Source organism: Pempheris klunzingeri, chromosome 20, assembly GCF_042242105.1.
Source record: "Pempheris klunzingeri isolate RE-2024b chromosome 20, fPemKlu1.hap1, whole genome shotgun sequence".
Taxonomy (NCBI): Eukaryota; Metazoa; Chordata; class Actinopteri; order Acropomatiformes; family Pempheridae; genus Pempheris; species Pempheris klunzingeri.
This window is the reverse complement of record NC_092031.1, coordinates 11152866-11170886: the sequence shown is the minus strand read 5'-3', so window position 1 is coordinate 11170886 and position 18021 is coordinate 11152866. Positions and strand designations below refer to the sequence as shown.

The 18021-nt window shown below is 43.1% G+C and overlaps 1 protein-coding gene across 1 annotated transcript in view; it reads right to left on the bottom strand.

Annotated features, from left to right (window-relative positions):
* LOC139219596 (low-density lipoprotein receptor-related protein 2-like) overlaps nucleotides 1–18021 on the bottom strand; it is a 50894-nt gene that overhangs the window by 15761 nt on the left and 17112 nt on the right. Inside the window, exons 36-59 of the mRNA XM_070851514.1 lie at nucleotides 15163–15376; nucleotides 14381–14617; nucleotides 14074–14265; nucleotides 13348–13820; nucleotides 12498–12945; nucleotides 12162–12327; nucleotides 11858–12016; nucleotides 11467–11756; nucleotides 10875–11078; nucleotides 10286–10528; nucleotides 9870–9995; nucleotides 9579–9698; nucleotides 8652–8783; nucleotides 8283–8484; nucleotides 7878–8173; nucleotides 6895–7411; nucleotides 6498–6653; nucleotides 6003–6173; nucleotides 5696–5919; nucleotides 5326–5503; nucleotides 4874–5070; nucleotides 4369–4614; nucleotides 3843–3971; nucleotides 3225–3344 (exon numbers count right to left, since the gene is read on the bottom strand). Of these exons, the coding sequence (XP_070707615.1) occupies nucleotides 3225–3344; nucleotides 3843–3971; nucleotides 4369–4614; nucleotides 4874–5070; nucleotides 5326–5503; nucleotides 5696–5919; nucleotides 6003–6173; nucleotides 6498–6653; nucleotides 6895–7411; nucleotides 7878–8173; nucleotides 8283–8484; nucleotides 8652–8783; nucleotides 9579–9698; nucleotides 9870–9995; nucleotides 10286–10528; nucleotides 10875–11078; nucleotides 11467–11756; nucleotides 11858–12016; nucleotides 12162–12327; nucleotides 12498–12945; nucleotides 13348–13820; nucleotides 14074–14265; nucleotides 14381–14617; nucleotides 15163–15376 (5440 nt within the window). The remainder of the gene's footprint in view (nucleotides 1–3224; nucleotides 3345–3842; nucleotides 3972–4368; nucleotides 4615–4873; nucleotides 5071–5325; nucleotides 5504–5695; nucleotides 5920–6002; nucleotides 6174–6497; nucleotides 6654–6894; nucleotides 7412–7877; nucleotides 8174–8282; nucleotides 8485–8651; nucleotides 8784–9578; nucleotides 9699–9869; nucleotides 9996–10285; nucleotides 10529–10874; nucleotides 11079–11466; nucleotides 11757–11857; nucleotides 12017–12161; nucleotides 12328–12497; nucleotides 12946–13347; nucleotides 13821–14073; nucleotides 14266–14380; nucleotides 14618–15162; nucleotides 15377–18021) is intronic.

The following is an 18021-nucleotide window of genomic DNA, read 5'->3' as shown; positions in this document are numbered from 1 at the left end:
TGTATATGTTTGTGTATGTATGTACCTTTTGTTTGAACCCACCCATTTTTCATGTGAGTAAAAGTATTGGAACATGTGACTGACAGGTGTGTTTTGTTGCAGACTGCATTTATAGTTAGAGGCGTAACCAACAAGAAAACCAGAGAGCTGTCCATGGGTGAAAAACAAGCAATTGTGAAGCTGAGAGAAGATGGAAAATCAATCACAGTCATTGCACAAACATTGGCCATAGCCAATACAACCATTTGGAATGTCCTGAAGAAGAAAGAAACCACTGGTGTACTAAGTAACAGACGTCGAACTGGTAGACCAAGGAAAACAGCAGCAGTTGATGACAGAAACATTGTGAGAGCTGTAAAGAAAGACCCTAAAACAACAGTTGACATCAGCATCGACCTCCAGAGAGCAGGAGAGAAGGTGTCACAATCTACTGTTCGCAGAAGACTTCATGAACAAAAGTACAGAGGCCACACCAGAAGATGCAAACCAGTCATTAGCAAGAAGAATAGGAAGGCCAGGCTGGAATTTGCCAAAAAGTCCAGAGACAAGCCTAAAAATTCTGGGACAAAGTTTTATGGACTGATGAGACAAAGATGAACCTTTACCAAAGTGATGGAAAGGCTAAAGTTTGGAGGAAGAGAGGATCTGCTCATGATCCCAAACATACAAGCTCATCTGTGAAACACAGTGGAGGTAATGTCATGGCTTGGGCTTGCATGGCTTCTTCTGGGATGGGCTCATTCATCTTCATTGATGATGTAACACATGATGGCAGCAGCAAAATGAACTCAGAAGTCTACAGAGACATTTTGTCTGCCAATTTAAAGAAAGATGCAACCAAACTGATTGGAAGATCCTTCATGGTGCAGCAAGATAATGACTCAAAACGCACTGCAAAAACAACAAAGGAGTTCATCAGGGGCAAGAAGTGGGAGGTTTTAGACTGGCCAAGTCAATCTCCAGACTTCAACCCTATAGAGCATGCATTTTACCTGCTAAAGAGCAGACTGAAGGGAGAAACCCCCCAAAACAAACCACAACTGAAAGAGGCTGCAGTGAAAGCCTGGAAAAGCATCACAAAAGCAGAATGCAAAAGTTTGGTGATGTCAATGGGTCACAGGCTTGATGCAGTTATTGCAAGCAAAGGATTTGCAACTAAATATTAAGTCTTCTTCACTTTAATCTATTTGAAGTCTATCTGTTCCAATACTTTTGCTCGCCTAAACATTTGGTGTTCCGTTACAAATAATGCTATCTTCTAAGTTGTGTATCAGATCCAGATGTAAATACCTGGAAATAAAAGCTGAAATGTTGATCTCTCGTCACATATTCATCTTTTGATGTCAAACCCAAATGTTTTCAGTCTACAGCAAAAATAAAGGAACTGGCCTCACTGTTCCAATACTTTTGGAGGGGAGTGTATGTATGTATGTATATATATATATATATGTGTATCTATGTATACCGTGGGGCAAAAAAGTATTTAGTCAGCCACCAATTGTGCAAGTTCTCCCACTTAAAAAGATGAGAGAGGCCTGTAATTTCCATCATAGGTACACTTCAACTATGAGAGACAGAATGGGGGGAAAGAATCCAGGAAATCACATTGTAGGATTTTTAATGAATTAACTCGGTAAAATAAGTATTTGGTCACCTACAAACAAGCAAGATTTCTGGCTCTCACAGACCTGTAACTTCTTCTTTAAGAGGCTCCTCTGTCCTCCACTCGTTACCTTTATTAATGGAACCTGTTTGAACTCGTTATCAGTATAAAAGACAACTGTCCACAACCTCAAACAGTCACACTCCAAACTCCACTATGGCCAAGACCAAAGAGCTGTCAAAGGACACCAGAAACAAAATTGTAGACCTGCACCAGGCTGGGAAGACTGAATCTGCAATAGGTAAACAGCTTGGTGTGAAGAAATCAACTGTGGGAGCAATTATTAGAAAATGGAAGACATACAAGACCACTGATAATCTCCCTCGATCTGGGGCTCCACGCAAGATCTCACCCCGTGGGGTCAAAATGATCACAAGAACGGTGAGCAAAAATCCCAGAACAACACGGGGGGACCTAGTGAATGACCTGCAGAGAGCTGGGACCAAAGTAACAAAGGCTACCATCAGTAACACACTACGCCGCCAGGGACTCAAATCCTGCAGTGCCAGACGTGTCCCCCTGCTTAAGTCAGTACATGTCCAGGCCCGTCTGAAGTTTGCTAGAGAGCATTTGGATGATCCAGAAGAGGATTGGGAGAATGTCATATGGTCAGATGAAACCAAAATAGAACTTTTTGGTAAAAACTCAACTTGTCGTGTTTGGAGGAGAAAGAATGCTGAGTTGCATCCAAAGAACACCATACCTACTGTGAAGCATGGGGGCGGAAACATCATGCTTTGGGGCTGTTTTTCTGCAAAGGGACCAGGACGACTGATCCGTGTGAAGGAAAGAATGAATGGGGCCATGTATCGTGAGATTTTGAGTGAAAACCTCCCTCCATCAGCAAGGGCATTGAAGATGAAACGTGGCTGGGTCTTTCAGCATGACAATGATCCCAAACACACCGCCCGGGCAACGAAGGAGTGGCTTCGTAAGAAGCATTTCAAGGTCCTGGAGTGGCCAAGCCGGTCTCCAGATCTCAACCCCATAGAAAATCTTTGGCGGGAGTTGAAAGTCTGTGTTGCCCAGCGACAGCCCCAAAACATCACTGCTCTAGAGGAGATCTGCATGGAGGAATGGGCCAAAATACCAGGAACAGTGTGTGAAAACCTTGTGAAGACTTACAGAAAACGTTTGACCTCTGTCATTGCCAACAAAGGGTATATAACAAAGTATTGAGATGAACTTTTGTTATTGACCAAATACTTATTTTCCACCATAATTTGCAAATAAATTCTTTAAAAATCAGACAATGTGATTTTCTGGATTTTTTTTTCTCATTCTGTCTCTCATAGTTGAGGTATACCTATGATGAAAATTACAGGCCTCTCTCATCTTTTTAAATGGGAGAACTTGCACAATTGGTGGCTGACTAAATACTTTTTTAAATACTTTTGTAAAATGGCATGGTGAGTTCAGAAGGAATATTATATTATTAAATGTTTTTGGAAACTCACAAATTGAATCATAATCCAAATTACAAGGCTAAACTGAACTAAACAAGTAGACTCGCGACTCTCGTTGGCTTGAGATAAAAAAAAAAAGGGAGTATAACACTCACGGCAGTTCTTTTCATCTGAACCATCACCACAGTCATTGTTGCCATCACACTGCCAGCGGATGGGGACACAGCGGTGGTTGTCACAGCGGAAATCTCCCAGAGGGTCACAGGTCACGTCCTCTGTTCAAAGACGAAGTCAAAAATGGATATATGAAGATGATTCAACATGCGGTTAATCAGTGATCTCGTGTTTAGAACCCCAGATATGTTCAAATACATACAATTTACTGTGCATCGTGCAAAGAGGCATGCTCAGACAGGCAATTTAATCAGTTTAATCAACTTGTACTACTTGTTCTACCGGACGTTGACTCAAACTTTCCTGCCTATTGAAGTAAATGTCAAAAATACCGTGTTAATAGTTTGTAACCGGTACGCAAAAGTCCCTCTGTTATTTCAAGTTTTCTATTTCCAACTGCAGTTCAGAGCACTAACAGAAAAATGTACATCTCTGTTCATCCTAAAGAAACTCTGAAAGCATTTCAAAAGACAGATACAGCAATTTACAGTGTTTTACTGCCAAATCTGGTTGTTGGCCTTGTTGTTCTCAATTAGTGCTGTCTTTCTTACAGCCCTGCCCTCACATCAAAACAAATCCGCTGACACACGAGCACTGACCGCAGCCTTGCTCATCGCTGTTGTCAATGCAGTCATTGGTGCCGTCACAGCGCGCCCACTGAGGAATACAGCGGTAGTTTGTCTTGCAGGAGAACTCTGTGTTCTCATCACACTTGTAGTCTGGACCCACTGGACAGAGAAAGAGAGGAGTGAGAGACATGAGACATGGGAAAGAGGTGAGAGTAAGTCGCAGAAAATGACAAAGTATTATGAAAAAAGGTGAGAAAGACAAATAAGGGTTAGGGTAAGACAGTGAGTAAGAGCAGAAGGAAGGGAGTACTGAATACTGTTTCTCACAATGTTAGAAAAACCCAATATCCCATCATTAATTCACTCAGATTCCTCTTGGGACATGGCTGTTTCTACAAATCTGGAGTGTTACAGGTTTAATTCCTGCCACAGCCACTGAATTTGTCATCATACCTCTCTCCTGGTTCGCCAATGTGGATAAGATCATCAGTTTAGGTAGTATATTCTGGAATTTTCTTGCTTCTTCCTGACTTTGATCTCATAATGTCCAACTTACTGCAGGTTTCATACGGCTCATCAGATCCATCCCCACAGTCGTCCTGGGCGTCACATACATAGCTCGATGGCAGACAGTACCCGTTGGCACATTGGAACTGTCCCGGTCTGCAGGTCTTCTGGGAGCAAGTCTCTGCGTCCTCGTCGCTGCCGTCTGAGCAGTCGTTTACTCCGTCGCAGTGCCAGGACACGGGGATGCACTTCTTGTTTTTACACTGGAACTGATTTTCCTGGCATCGGTGGTCACCTATGGGAACAGACTACAGTTTGACCACAGTCCAAACTCAGCCATCTGCCTGAACTCAGTCTGAAGTGTGAGGGCCTCTCCTGAGGTTAAGCCTGGCTGAGGCTTGAATTGTATTTTTCAGTAAAACAAAAGTGAAAATTACATAAAAACTATTTGGCCAGACTTAAAATAATCACGGTTAATAAACTCTGATTTCAGTTTCCTGTGTGATTTTCTACACTGTGGCAGTTTATTACAGCAACTATGTTAATTGTAATACTGCAGAGAGCTGCATCCTCGTCTGAGCCGTCAGGGCAGTCTGAGTGGCCGTCACAGAGGAAGCCGGAGTAGGTGCAGTTGCCGTCCTGACACTGGAACTGGCCAATGGGGCAATGACGGGCCGGGCAGGTCTGAGGTTCATCTGAGCCGTCACCGCAATCTGACTGGCCGTCACACTTCCACCATATAGGGACACACCTGAGGACAACAGAGAGCACAAACAGGTTCATAGAATATAAATGTAAAATTTATATTTAAGATGACTCAGTGTGTGCATCATTAGTATTTTGAGTAAGTTAAGTCATATATTCACACACCTTTATGGATAATTATCCAACATATTAAAATCCCATTCCTTTTCATTATTTTTGAAAGACTTGGATAGAGAAGTGAGACCAGCTAGATGAATGGAGCAGTGAAATGGGCAGACAAGTGTTTTTACATCTCACTGACCTCTCATTGTCCCCGCAGCGGAACTGAGTGCTGGAGCAGTCAGCGACACACTGGATCTTGAAGCCCACGGCGAGACCAATGAAGTGATCTGGACACTGGCAGGAAGCTTGCTGCCCACCAGGGCCGATCAGACACAAATGACTGCAGGTCAGATGATGGGAGGAACAGGGGTTTTCACCTGGGAAATAAGTCATTAAAAACAACATTTTGGTCAATTCTGAGCTGAGACCTTCTTTGCATGGCCCTCTCTCTCTCCCCCAACTTCCTATCTGCTTCTTCACTATACTGTCGAATGAAGGCAAAAATGCTAAAAAATAAAATAAATAATGAAATAAATGAATAAAAGCATCCTCAGATCAAATGTACGTACTACGAGGCTGTCTGTAGGGGTGGTAGACATGGATGTCATATGGCCGATGTGTGTTGTTGCCCATGACTGTGCGCTGTTCGCCAGTGTACTTGTGGGCCTTCTCCACTGTGTGTGTGTTCCAGTCCGTCCAGTAAATCCAGTCTTCAAAAAGGGAAACAGCAAAGACATGGGGGAGAGTTCCAGCAATGGCGCGGTGTCGGTTCTGGCCATCCATGTCTGCAAAGCTGAAGGTTGATACAGTGGAGAGTTAAGGCACAATGCAGGCATTTTACTGGTGGTAATGTACTGTGATTATCTCTAAACTCACTCCAGGAAGTTAAGGTGGGAATCAGCAAAGAAGATCTTGTTGGTGGTGTAGTCTATGGTCAGAGCACTGGGCCACTCCAGCTTGGTTGTGATAATGGCAGTGACATTGGTTCCATCCATGCCAGCTCTGCCGATATATGCTGTGTCACCCCAGTTGGTCCAGTACAGCCATCTGGAATCAAGAGGACAGAAAGGAAGAACACAGGAGGGATGGGAAATATCCAAACTTAAGATCAAAGACTTAATTGTAGTGAACATTTACCATTATAAATCTCAAATAGTAAACAGCTAATAATACCTAATATTCTATATGCACATGATTACATAACCCATTTAAATACCTAGTATTAGATATTTACATTGCAGCTAGAATATACTCTGACTGGTGAAATGTTTTTGCGATATTAAACATCAACTCTAAACATCTGGTTTCGGTGTCAGCCACAGATTAAGGGCTTCTGTGTGTGTGTGTGTGTGTGTGTGGGTGTGTCAGTACCCATATTTCGGGTTGACAGCCACAGCACGAGGCTTGCTGATAATATAAGTGGCATTTCCATTTGTGAACTCTCCTGACAGCAGCCTCTTCTGGTAACGGCCATCCAGCTCCATCACATGAACTGAGCCATAATAACCATCCACCCAGTACAACTTCCTGCAGCAGAAAAAAACATTTATTCACTGCAAACATGTTTTGGCCAGTTAGATTAAATCAACCCTCATAAAAACAGTTTTTGGATATTGGTTAAAGGAGCAAAGTTCTCCTGCAAATTTTAAAATGCACACAAATCACACAATACATTTATGTGGAGCTTCATTATCAAAGTTGTAATTAATTAATAAATTATTCATTAATGATGAAGCTTTAATAATAAAGGTCCTTCTCCTTCACACACCTGCCCACCCAGTCCAGTGCCAGGCCTTCTGCTCCTCTAATGTCATTATCCACCAACGTCTCCCTGTCAGTGCCGTCAAAACGCATCCTCTCAATCTTTCCTGCCCCTGCATCCAGCCAGTATAGCCTCTTCTCAGAGTGGTCAAAATCTAACGCCATCACATTGGACAGCCCCTGCAGGACTATACTCAAATGGGACCCGTCAGTGGTCAAATTGCGGATGTAGTAGCGATTACTGTACAACAGGTATGGAGCAATGCCACTGTTCTGACGACAGGTGCGTCCATCTGCTTCACGGATGTACCCCGGAGCACATTTGCAGTGGTACGAGCCAACAGTGTTCTCGCAGATCTGGCTACAGACAGCAGGTGTGCTGAAACACTCGTTGAGGTCCTCACAGGCTTTGCCATCTGGCATGAGTCGGTAGCCGGGGTTGCAGGAGCAATAGTAACCAGTGAGGGTGTCGGTACAAATCTGAGCACACTTGTGGACTGATGGGTTGCGGCACTCATTGACTCCTAAACACAACAAGGAAAGAAGACGAAGCGGACAAAAGGTAGGAAAACAAGGTGACACAGATATATGTTTGAGAGACCCCAATGTGATTTTAATCAGTGAAAAAAAAAAAAAAATATTGCTCTTCTCAAATTTTTGTCATAGTATGATTGTTGTTGGAAACAATACAAAAAAATTAAAATAACGATGCTGGAAATTTTTCAATGCACGGACAATTATTTTAATCAATAATTTGATATAATTTAATATAATAAACAATGAAAATAATCATTAATTGCTATCGTTAAGTGTGTATTTTCATATATTTTGAGAGCTGAGAATGTCGACATTTGTACTAGTACTTAAATATGTTTTTTTTAAACATTAGAGGTAATATTTTGTTCTGTATCCTGCCCGAGGGGGGATGCCCATCTTCCACTAAATTCAACTTAATATTGTCACACTATGGTACATTTTTATTTCTCTCACCACAGCCTTTTTCATCGCTGTTGTCCTGGCAGTCCTTCTGTCCGTTGCACACCTTACTGTTGTCGATACACTCGCCTGACTTGCACATGTACTGCTGGGGAGCACAGGTGGGCTGGGGTGTGATGCACATGCTGTCTGCCTCATCTGAGCCATCCATACAGTCACTCTCCCCGTCGCATGTGAAGGAGGCATGGATGCAGGCTCCGTTACCGCAGGTGAACTGGTTGCTGCTGCATGTGTCATAGATACAATCCAACTCATCACTGCCGTCCCCACAGTCGTTCACACGGTCACAGCTGCGGAGGAGGAATAATTCATCAGACTATTTAGTGACAGGAGAATTATTTTCCGGACTGGTAACCAAATGTCTACTTTTATTCTCTCCCACACACATTTCCTACTTACTGGTAGGGCAGGAAAATGCAAAGTCCGTTGGAACAGGCAAACTCGTTCATATGGCAGGTGCGGTTTGGGCAGTTCTGGAGCTCATCTGCCGCGTTGGCGCAGTCTTTCTCCCCATCACAGACAAAGCTTAAGGGTAGACAACGAGGGTGGCCGGGGTACCAGGTTGGGCAGGTGAACTGGTTGGAACTGCAGGTACGTTGGCCTGCAGGAGACAAAGAGAGGATGACAAGGGTCAACCGAACATGAACATGTGCAATACAGTATCACACATTTAGCTGTAGAGCTCAAACACTAAACAATACACAGATATGATACCAGTATGACCCTCGCTGGGTAAAACTACAACGTAATAAATAAAGTGTTACTCACCGCACTGCAGCTCAGGAGCCTCGTCACTGTTGTCCCAGCAGTCGTTGTTGCCATCACATACCATTGACTGAGGGATGCAGTTTCCATTCGTACAAGTGAACTGGCTGGGACTGCATGTTCTGATTACATCCTCTGCACGGGGACAAAGAAGAAGTATTTTGTAATAAAGAGGCATTAAAGGAATACCTTGCCTATTTTCAACTAGCTTTGTATCTTAACAATGTTGGTAGTGTATACAAATGAACAATATTTAATTGTCCACCACATTGCATGTATCGAGAACTCCCCAGAGCTCTTCGGAGCTCACAACTTTCGTTGTCCACCAGGTGACGTGTATAGTGTCATTCGGCAGATATTTCCCATTTCTAGGGCTGTTGTTTGAACGAATCACTGATTTAACAGTAAAATAACAGTAACAACTCAGAGCAGGCGACACAGAGGAAAGTTAAACATTGTTCATTTGTATACACGAACTTTGTAATGATAAGACAGTGATTGAAAATCTGCAATGTAGCCCTAAAGTTTCCCATCTTATTACAGACCACTGATCAGAAAAAAAATCTGAGAAATTTGATTTGAAATATGACAAATTCAGCACGTTGATCACTATTTCTCTGAATCAATAAGCAGTCACTAACATAAATAGATCATTAATAATAATCCTTTAAGAAATGTGGCATCTATTCTAACAAACTGACAACACGTACATGCAAAAAATTAAAATCTCAAATTGTGAGTTACAATATATAAAAAGCTGTCTAAAACTGTGTTATCCCAAAGCAATGGTTTGACTCACTAAACAAATAAAAAAACACACTGGAAACAATATAGTCATATCAAGATTTGTAGATACTGAGCATACGCTCTGAGTTTAAGTTGCACCTGTCTAAAAAGCCAAAAAGTCAAATCTAAATGCAAAGAACTCACCACAGGAAGAAGGTTCATCTGTCCCATCACTGCAGTCGCGGATGGAGTCACACACCCAATAATCAGGGATACATTTCCCTTCATCGCAGCGGAACTGGTCCGGAGAGCATGTACGACCCGCTGTAGTACAGTTTCAACAAATCCACAATTGCACAGATTTGGAAATATAACAATGTAGCGTTTTAGTGAATCTATTCAGCAAGTAAAACATTAACTTGGAAAGTACAGTTGTTCCGAATGTGTCGCTCTCTCTTTCTTACGCTCTCTCATTTAGCAGACAAAAAAACTTACCGCAGAAGAGAGGATTCTCATCACTGTTGTCTCCACAGTTGTTGTAGCCATCACAGAGGTTTTCAGGGTAGATGCAGATGTTGTTCTGGTCACACTTGACCTGGCCCGCAGGACATGTTCTGTCAGCTGAAGAGGTCACAGAAGGCAGGTAGGTGGATATTACAACAGTGATATTCATCTTTATTTGCGCCTGATTAATACTTGGACTCTATTTGGTCATTTCTACTTTTGATTGATTGAGCATCTGTTTTGTTTGATTACTCTCTGTCATTTGTATTTTTTTCTATTATAACAGAGTAAAAAACAGTAACAGAGGGAGAGAAGTTACACATGTGGTGAACAAGTAGCGTTAGAGGAACAATAATCAATCCATCAGTTGACTTATCAGTCCCTAAATCAACCTAATCATCACTCACGGCAGTTGATTTCGTCAGAGGTGGCGTTGTCTCTGCAGTCATTGTGGCCGTCACAGACGAAGGCTGCACTGATGCAGCGTCCGTTGCTGCAGGTGAACTCAGTAGCTGGGTTACATGTGGGGAAGGGGCAGCTTTGCTCATCACTGTTGTCACCGCAGTCGTCTGTGTAGTCGCAGGTGGAGCTGAGCGGCACGCAGCGCTTGTTGTCACAGGTAAAATCTATGGCTGAGCAGGTGTGGAAGGCTGGACAGGAGGAACAACACAGCGCTGATTTACTTTCCTGCTGTGATATTTATGTTTTAGACTTTCTGCTAATTTGTTAGCAAAAAAGTAACCCACAGTTTAACTAACGGGCCAATATTACAAAACCACAGGTAACCAACGGTAAAAGCCAATAACAAAATGTGTGTCCCTTTTTCATGTTGGCATTTCATAGCCCATTTTAAACCTAATGGAGGGTTAAAATGCCAAAACTCATCAGGGTTTATGAACAACATTTTTACGCCTGATTACTTTTTTGGTCTGCTGCCTGTCCACTCAAAATGATCACCATCCTCTGTCTAGAGTAAGATTAAGCCTCATCTCTCACCACACACTCTCTCCAGCTCATCGGAGTTATCATGGCAGTCGTTGTAACCGTCACACTTCCAGCGCGCCGAGATGCAGTTGCCATTGAGACATGTGAACTGCTCTGGCTGACAACGTTTCCCTGTGTCTTGGATGCAGTCTTTGCCGTTGTTGGCCAAGTACCACTTCCCCTGATGAGGGCACTGGCACTCAGGGCCCAATGGACCTGCAGGAGAGATTATGCAAGGTGAGGGAATTTAAGAATAGAGAGGAACTGAAGGAAACACAGAGATAATCTGTCTATTTAATTAATTGCTCCGTGTGTCTCTGTGGTTCTCTAATTGTTGTAAGGTCTACGCAAATTCTAACTTTAAGTTAACCACTTATTTGAAAAACAAAACACTTACTCTTACTGTGTCTATCATGGTTTAAGACATTTTATAAAAGATGTATATTGTATTATCATATTGAAAGGCCACATACACAATTACAGGCACCAAAATGATGGATTAAATCATCAAAAGCCACATTTGCCATTTTTGAAGCCTGTATAATTACTGTGTAGCTTGAATGGTTTATTAGCTTTGGGTAGACAAGGAAGAGTCTGTTCTTACCGGAGACACAGATATGACTGCAGCCTCCATTGAACTGCTGACAGGAGCTAGAGCAGCTCTGCTGCTTAGATGCAGCATAAACATGGATGTTGTTTGGTCGGTACTGCAGGTCCTGGGCTAGCACAACAAAGCCAGACCCATCATCCTTCCCTGCTCTAAAGACGGCTCTCTCAGTCCAGTCAGTCCAGAAGATGTCCTGTTGGAAGACTGTCATGGCGTATGGGTACTGGACCCCCTGCAAGATCACTTGTCGGTTCTCACCAGTCAGAGTAGCACGCTCAATCCTATCTCTGTGGGAAGTGGGGGAGGAGTAGATGAGTTGTCAAAAGCATGTGAATAACATGGGATCTTGTTGCAATACAATGCATATAAAAAAAAAAACTGAACATACAATGAGGCATCAGCCCAGTAGAGCATTCTTTCCTCATAATCCAGAGTCAGGCCATTGGGCGTTATTAGGCTGCTGTTAATGATGGCAGTGCGGAAGTTTCCAGCCAGGGTGGTCCTCTCAATTTTAGCTGGACTTCCCCAGTCAGTCCAGTAGAGGTAACTAGGTAGAGAGAGCAGAGTGAGAAGGGAGAAGAGCTCATGGATATACCCTGATGATCACCCCAAAGTGAAGACAGCAATCATCACATCTATATCCAATCTGTAGACATCTGGTAGTAAAGCAACGGTCTGGTACCCCTACTTACCCATAGCAGGGGTCAACAACGATGCCTCTGGGACGGTTTGCACGGGCAATGATTGAGCGGTTCATGCCATCCAACCCCATGGACTGGACATTGCGGCTATAGTAGTCAGTGAAATAGAGACGTTTGTTGACCCAATCATACGCCAATCCCTCTGGGTCATCCAAATCTGAGCAGTGTGACAGAGCAGAGAGGATATTGAATACAGACAGCCAAAACAACGATAAGATCATGAAGGAAATTAGAAAATGAAACGGGTTGAGAGAGGAGAGTGAGAATATAACAGGAAGAAAAATACACAAAGGGAACACAGTAACAATTAATGCTAAGATCTTGTACCTGAAGCTAAGATGACAGGCGGGCTGGTGATAGATGTCGTAGTGATGTAGCCAATTTTGCTCCGGCCAATCCCCATGTACTGTGTGAAGAAAATTCGCTTCTCCTTGAAGTCATAATCCAAAGCCATCAAGCTGTAGCCAAAGGACACCATTGGATAAGGGGTGCTGTGGTCCGCAGGGTCTAACCTCAAGCTATTCAGCGTGTAGTCTGTGGTGAAAACTAGAAACTCATCTTGTCCATAACCACACGTTACTCCATTACTAAGGAGTGACCCGTGTGCACAACCACATTTTGGTTTCTCCTGGCCTGGAATGGCAAAGCACAACTGCTGGCAGCGTCCGTTATCCTCTTGACATGGGTTAAAGCCCACTTGGTTGGCAGATGTAGGCTGAACATGAGGGTCAAAGACAGCGACATCAATCACCCCATCAAGACTGTCTCGAATGACCTGCAACCATTGAAAAAGTTGTTTTGTTTTTTTGTGGCATGAGCGTAGAATATCAAAGCAGGATCACTACATTGAACAAGACATCTAATGTGCACTTTTTAAAATTTTCAGACATTTTATAGACCAAACTACAAGTTAATTAACTGAAAAAATAATCTGCAGATTAATCAATAATGAAAATAATCCTTAGTTGCAGCCCTAGTGTTCATGCTGTTAAACTATGACAACAACTGACTCCCTATAATTTAATATTTGAGCCCACATATTGTGTGATTCCACAACAAATTGAAAATTCTACAAATTGCTATTTATTATTGCAATGGAAGATCACAAAACAGCATCATCATGAAAGCTGAAACTGGGTGTTAAACTCATTTACAGTACAGTACATTTAGCTCTCACCTCTGGCTGGTCAGAATTGGCAGGGTCCTTACTGGCCTGGAAGAGCTTCCCAAGCTTTTTATCCACCCACAGCATGTAGTTTCCAAATATAGCCAGGCCTGTTGGAGATGGATAACGGCTCCCATACCGGACAATCTGCCTCTGTGTGCCATCTGTGGCCATTCGGGAGATCATATCAAGAACATCATCTGTCCAGTAGAGGAAATCATTGGTGTAATCAATGGTAAGGCCCTGAGGTGATGCTAGGCTTTCTGATGCCAACACAGTGCGGTTGGTGCCATCCAGCAGGGCCCGCTCAATCTTGGGTGTTTGGCCACCATCAGTCCAGAAAAGGTAGCGAAGCTTGGGGCTGATAGCCACGTCATGGGGCTGGTCCTGGGTAGACTTCAAGAGAATCATGCGGTAGGTGGTGTTGATGGCGAGCACCTCCAGGTAAGTCTCACCGTCAAAGGCATTGGTGAAGTACATGTTACCTAAGAAGGTGAGTGGAGAGACGTGAAAGGCGAGAATGATAGGATTACTGCGAGCAGAGAGATACAAGGCTTTAGTGCTTGACAGCATAACACTGGGGTTTAATTCTGCATGAAATAAATACACTTCAGTGAATTATTCATCTATTATCTTATTTATGCATGTAAGTATTTGTTAATATCTTTGCTGGTAGAGCCTCCCTGTAACAATAATGGAAGAGTGAAGGAATGTTTGGATGGCTAAGTTACTTCGTACCTGCAACCCAGTCTATCGCGAAGCCTCGGATGCCTCTTTTTCCAATGCCTGAGATAGTGACACTGTGGTAAGAGCCTCCATCAGTTTTGGCCCTGAAGATGCCTCTGTATGAGGAGGAAGTGCTGTTGTCAATCCAGTATACGAAGCCAGATTTGATATGGAGGTCCAACTTGCCCTTAATGGAGTAGGAAGCTGCAGAGGATAAAATGAGGACAAAAGGACACAAGTTGCATACTTGTAGCAACTAACACTTAACCAATAATAATCAATATGCAGAGCAGACCAGAACAATATTAAGTCAACATACTTCCACCAACAGGCACCATAGCCTCAGAGTGGTCAGAGCTGTTTATGTGGAAACCACGGATGTACTTGGGGGTGGAGACAATTGCAAAAGAATCATACTGTCCACAGTGGGAGCCATCTTCGGAGGGGTTAAAGCCTGTGGTGCAGGCACAGGTCTTTTGATTGTCTGGTTTGGGCAGACAGAGGTGGGGACAACCCCCGTTGTTGGAGCTGCAGGCGTTGGCAGTCCCTGCTGAGTCTGAGGCGGGAGAGAGAAAGAGAGTGGTGGAGGTGCATACAAGAGACAGAGCCTTCCATTTTGTCTCCTTATGACAGCTTCCTACAACACATACTTTTGCTGGGTGGAACCTCTGAAATGGTATAGAAGAGAACATCTTTTATTTTTGTCTAAATGGAGGAAAAGGAGTTTGGAATTCGTTTTTGCAATTTTTGCTTATAGAGTAGTTGTATCTTGCTCGCCAAGATCCTCAGACGTCTGTCTTCTCTTGTTCCAAGAACTAGATTTAGATACAGTGACACAGCCTTTACTGCTGGGGCTCCACAAGTTTAGATCGACTTGCTTGAGGGCTTATATAGATGTAATATATTTCATTTAAAAAGATGAAATACAAGTAGTGCTTGATCCTTCTGTGTTATCCTTAAGGGGAGACACTAAACTCCTACTGAATCACTGACTCACTGGCAATAATTACATGCTGCATAACATAACAGTCTGGATGAAAACACCAAAACAAACTCAAGGACTGACTTAAATGAAAAAACACACAAATTAAATACACGTACAGTCTCTGGCGTGCACTTTAACGGCACGCAGGCCAGACATGCCACTCCTCATCACCACCATATTGGCACCGGTGTCCTTGTCAACCCTCTCGATGACCTCGTAGTCCAGGTCGGTGTAGTAGAGATGGTTCTGGTGGATCGTCAAGCCCCACGGGTGGGACAGGCCACTCACCACGGTCACCCGGGTTACTCCGTCCATGGTGCCACTCTCAATCTGGATAAAAAGGAAGGAGAGGAAAAGAGGGAGATGTTACATATCATGTCATTGAGTCAGGATCATGATCAACATGAAACTACAAGCAAATGATTAGCACAAGGGGTGATTATAACAACAAGTAGAACACAAGTAGTTTGGTCTGACCACATTAGATTATTGTGGCAGAAATAACTTGTTCTACAGTGTGAAGTATTAAATCAAACAATAAAGTTCAGAAGACTTTTTCACAGATAAAAAAAAGAGAATTTGTTCCCACTCAGCGACACACCCGCTGAGAAACGGACTCTGGTCATTGGAAGCTCCATAGTCAGGAACATGAAGCTAGCGGCACCAGCAAACATAGTTAAGTGCATCCCGGGGGCCAGAGCGGGCGACATCAAATCAAATTTAAAACTGCTTGTAGATTGTAATTCACGTCGGCATTAATGACACCCGATTACGCCAATCAAAGGTCACTAAAATTAATGTGGAGTCGGTGTGTAACTTTGCCAAAATAATGTCGGACGTAGTTTTCTCTGGTCCCCTGCCCAACCTGACCAGTGATGACATGTACAGCCGCATGTCATCATTTAACCGCTGGCTGTCGAGGTGGTGCCCAGCTAACAATGTGGGCTTCATAGACAATTGGCAGTCTTTCTGGGGAAAACCTGGTCTCATTAGAAGAGACGGCATCCATCCCACTTTGGACGGAGCTGCGCTCTTATCTAGAAATATGGCAAAGTTTATAAATCCTAAAACCTGACAACCCAGAGTCGAGACCAGGAGGCAGAGCTGCAGTCTTACACACTTCTCTGCTCCTCCATTAGAACAGTCACCCACCCAACATCCCATAGAGACTGTGTCCGTCCCCCGACCACTCAGATCATTTAGATCTATTAAGTCCAACAGGAGAGGAGTTCAGCATAAAAATCTAATCAGAGTTAACACCACCATTGGCACTATGAAACAGGACAGGAGAGTTAAATGTGGACTTTTAAACATCAGATCTCTGCCATCCAAAGCTGTTTTAGTAAACGATCTGATATCTGACCATCAAATTGATTTATTCTGTCTGACAGAAACCTGGCTACGTCCTGAGGAGTATGTTAGCCTTAATGAGGCCACTCCTCCCAGTCATATTAATACTCATATTCCCCGAGATTCTGGACGAGGAGGTGGAGTTGCAGCAATCTTTAACTCTAGTTTAATAGTCCAACCTAGACCCAAACTTAATTATAACTCCTTTGAAAGTCTTACTCTTAGTTTTTCACACCCAACCTGGAAAACACTAAAACCAGTGTTGGTTGTCACAGTGTACCGCCCTCCTGGCCCATACTCTGAATTCTTAACTGAGTTTTCAGAGTTTTTATCAGACTTAGTCCTCAGTGTGGACAAAGTGATTATAGTAGGTGATTTTAATATTCATGTGGACAATGAAAATGATAGTCTCAGCACTGCTTTTGTCTCACTTTTTGACTCAATTGGCTTCTCCCAGAGTGTAAATGAACCAACTCACTGTTTTAACCACACTCTTGACCTTGTTTTGGCTTATGGTGTTGAAATTGAACAGTCAACAGTCTTTCCACATAACTCTATTTTATCAGATCATTACCTGATAACATTTGATTTCTTCCTACTGGACTATGCTCTATATGACAGAGAGGTCCTCACTAGATGCTTATCTGATGGTGCTATTGCCAAATTTAAGGAGGTGATTCCTTCAGTATTTCAGCCAGTGTGTCCCTGTGGTATGGATGACCGCTATGCTAATCTTAGCCCCTCCCAAACTGATTATCTGGTCGATAGTGCTGCAGGTTCACTGAGAATGACACTAGACTCTATTGCCCCTCTAAAAAAGAAGAGCTGCTTTAAGTCCTATTTATTAGATCGATTTCAGTTTGTACACGTTAACAATGAATCCTCTGTCCACACTAAGGTTAGACATGGAGTTCCACAAGGTTCAGTGCTTGGACCAATACTCTTTATCTTATATATGCTTCCTCTGGGTAATACTATCAGGAAGCACTCCATTAATTTCCACTGTTATGCAGATGATACACAATTACATTTATCAATAAAGCCAGATGAACCCAATCAGTTGGTTAAACTTCAAATCTGCCTTAAGGACATAAAGTCCTGGATGAGCAGCAACTTTCTGCTGCTAAATTCAGATAAAACTGAAGTTATTCTGCTTGGCCCCAGACACCTCAGAGACAGCTTTTCTACCAACATAACTGCTCTGGACGGCATTACTCTGGCCTCCAGCTCCACTGTGAGGAATCTGGGAGTCGTATTTGATCAAGATTTGTCCTTTAACTCCCACATTAAACAGATTTCTAGAACTGCCTTTTTCCATCCACGTAATATTGCCAAAATCAGGCCCATCATATCCACTGATGATGCAGAAAAATTAGTACATGCATTTGTCACTTCTAGGTTGGACTATTGCAACTCATTATTATCAGGCTGCCCCAATAAGTCGTTAAAGACTCCCCAGCTGGTCCAGAACGCTGCTGCTCGTGTTCTGACGAGAACTAAAAGAAGAGGCCACATTTCTCCTGTACTGGCTTCTCTTCATTGGCTTCCAGTAAAATCTAGAACAGAGTTTAAAATCCTTCTCCTCACCTACAAGGCTCTTAAGGGTCAGGCCCCATCATATCTTA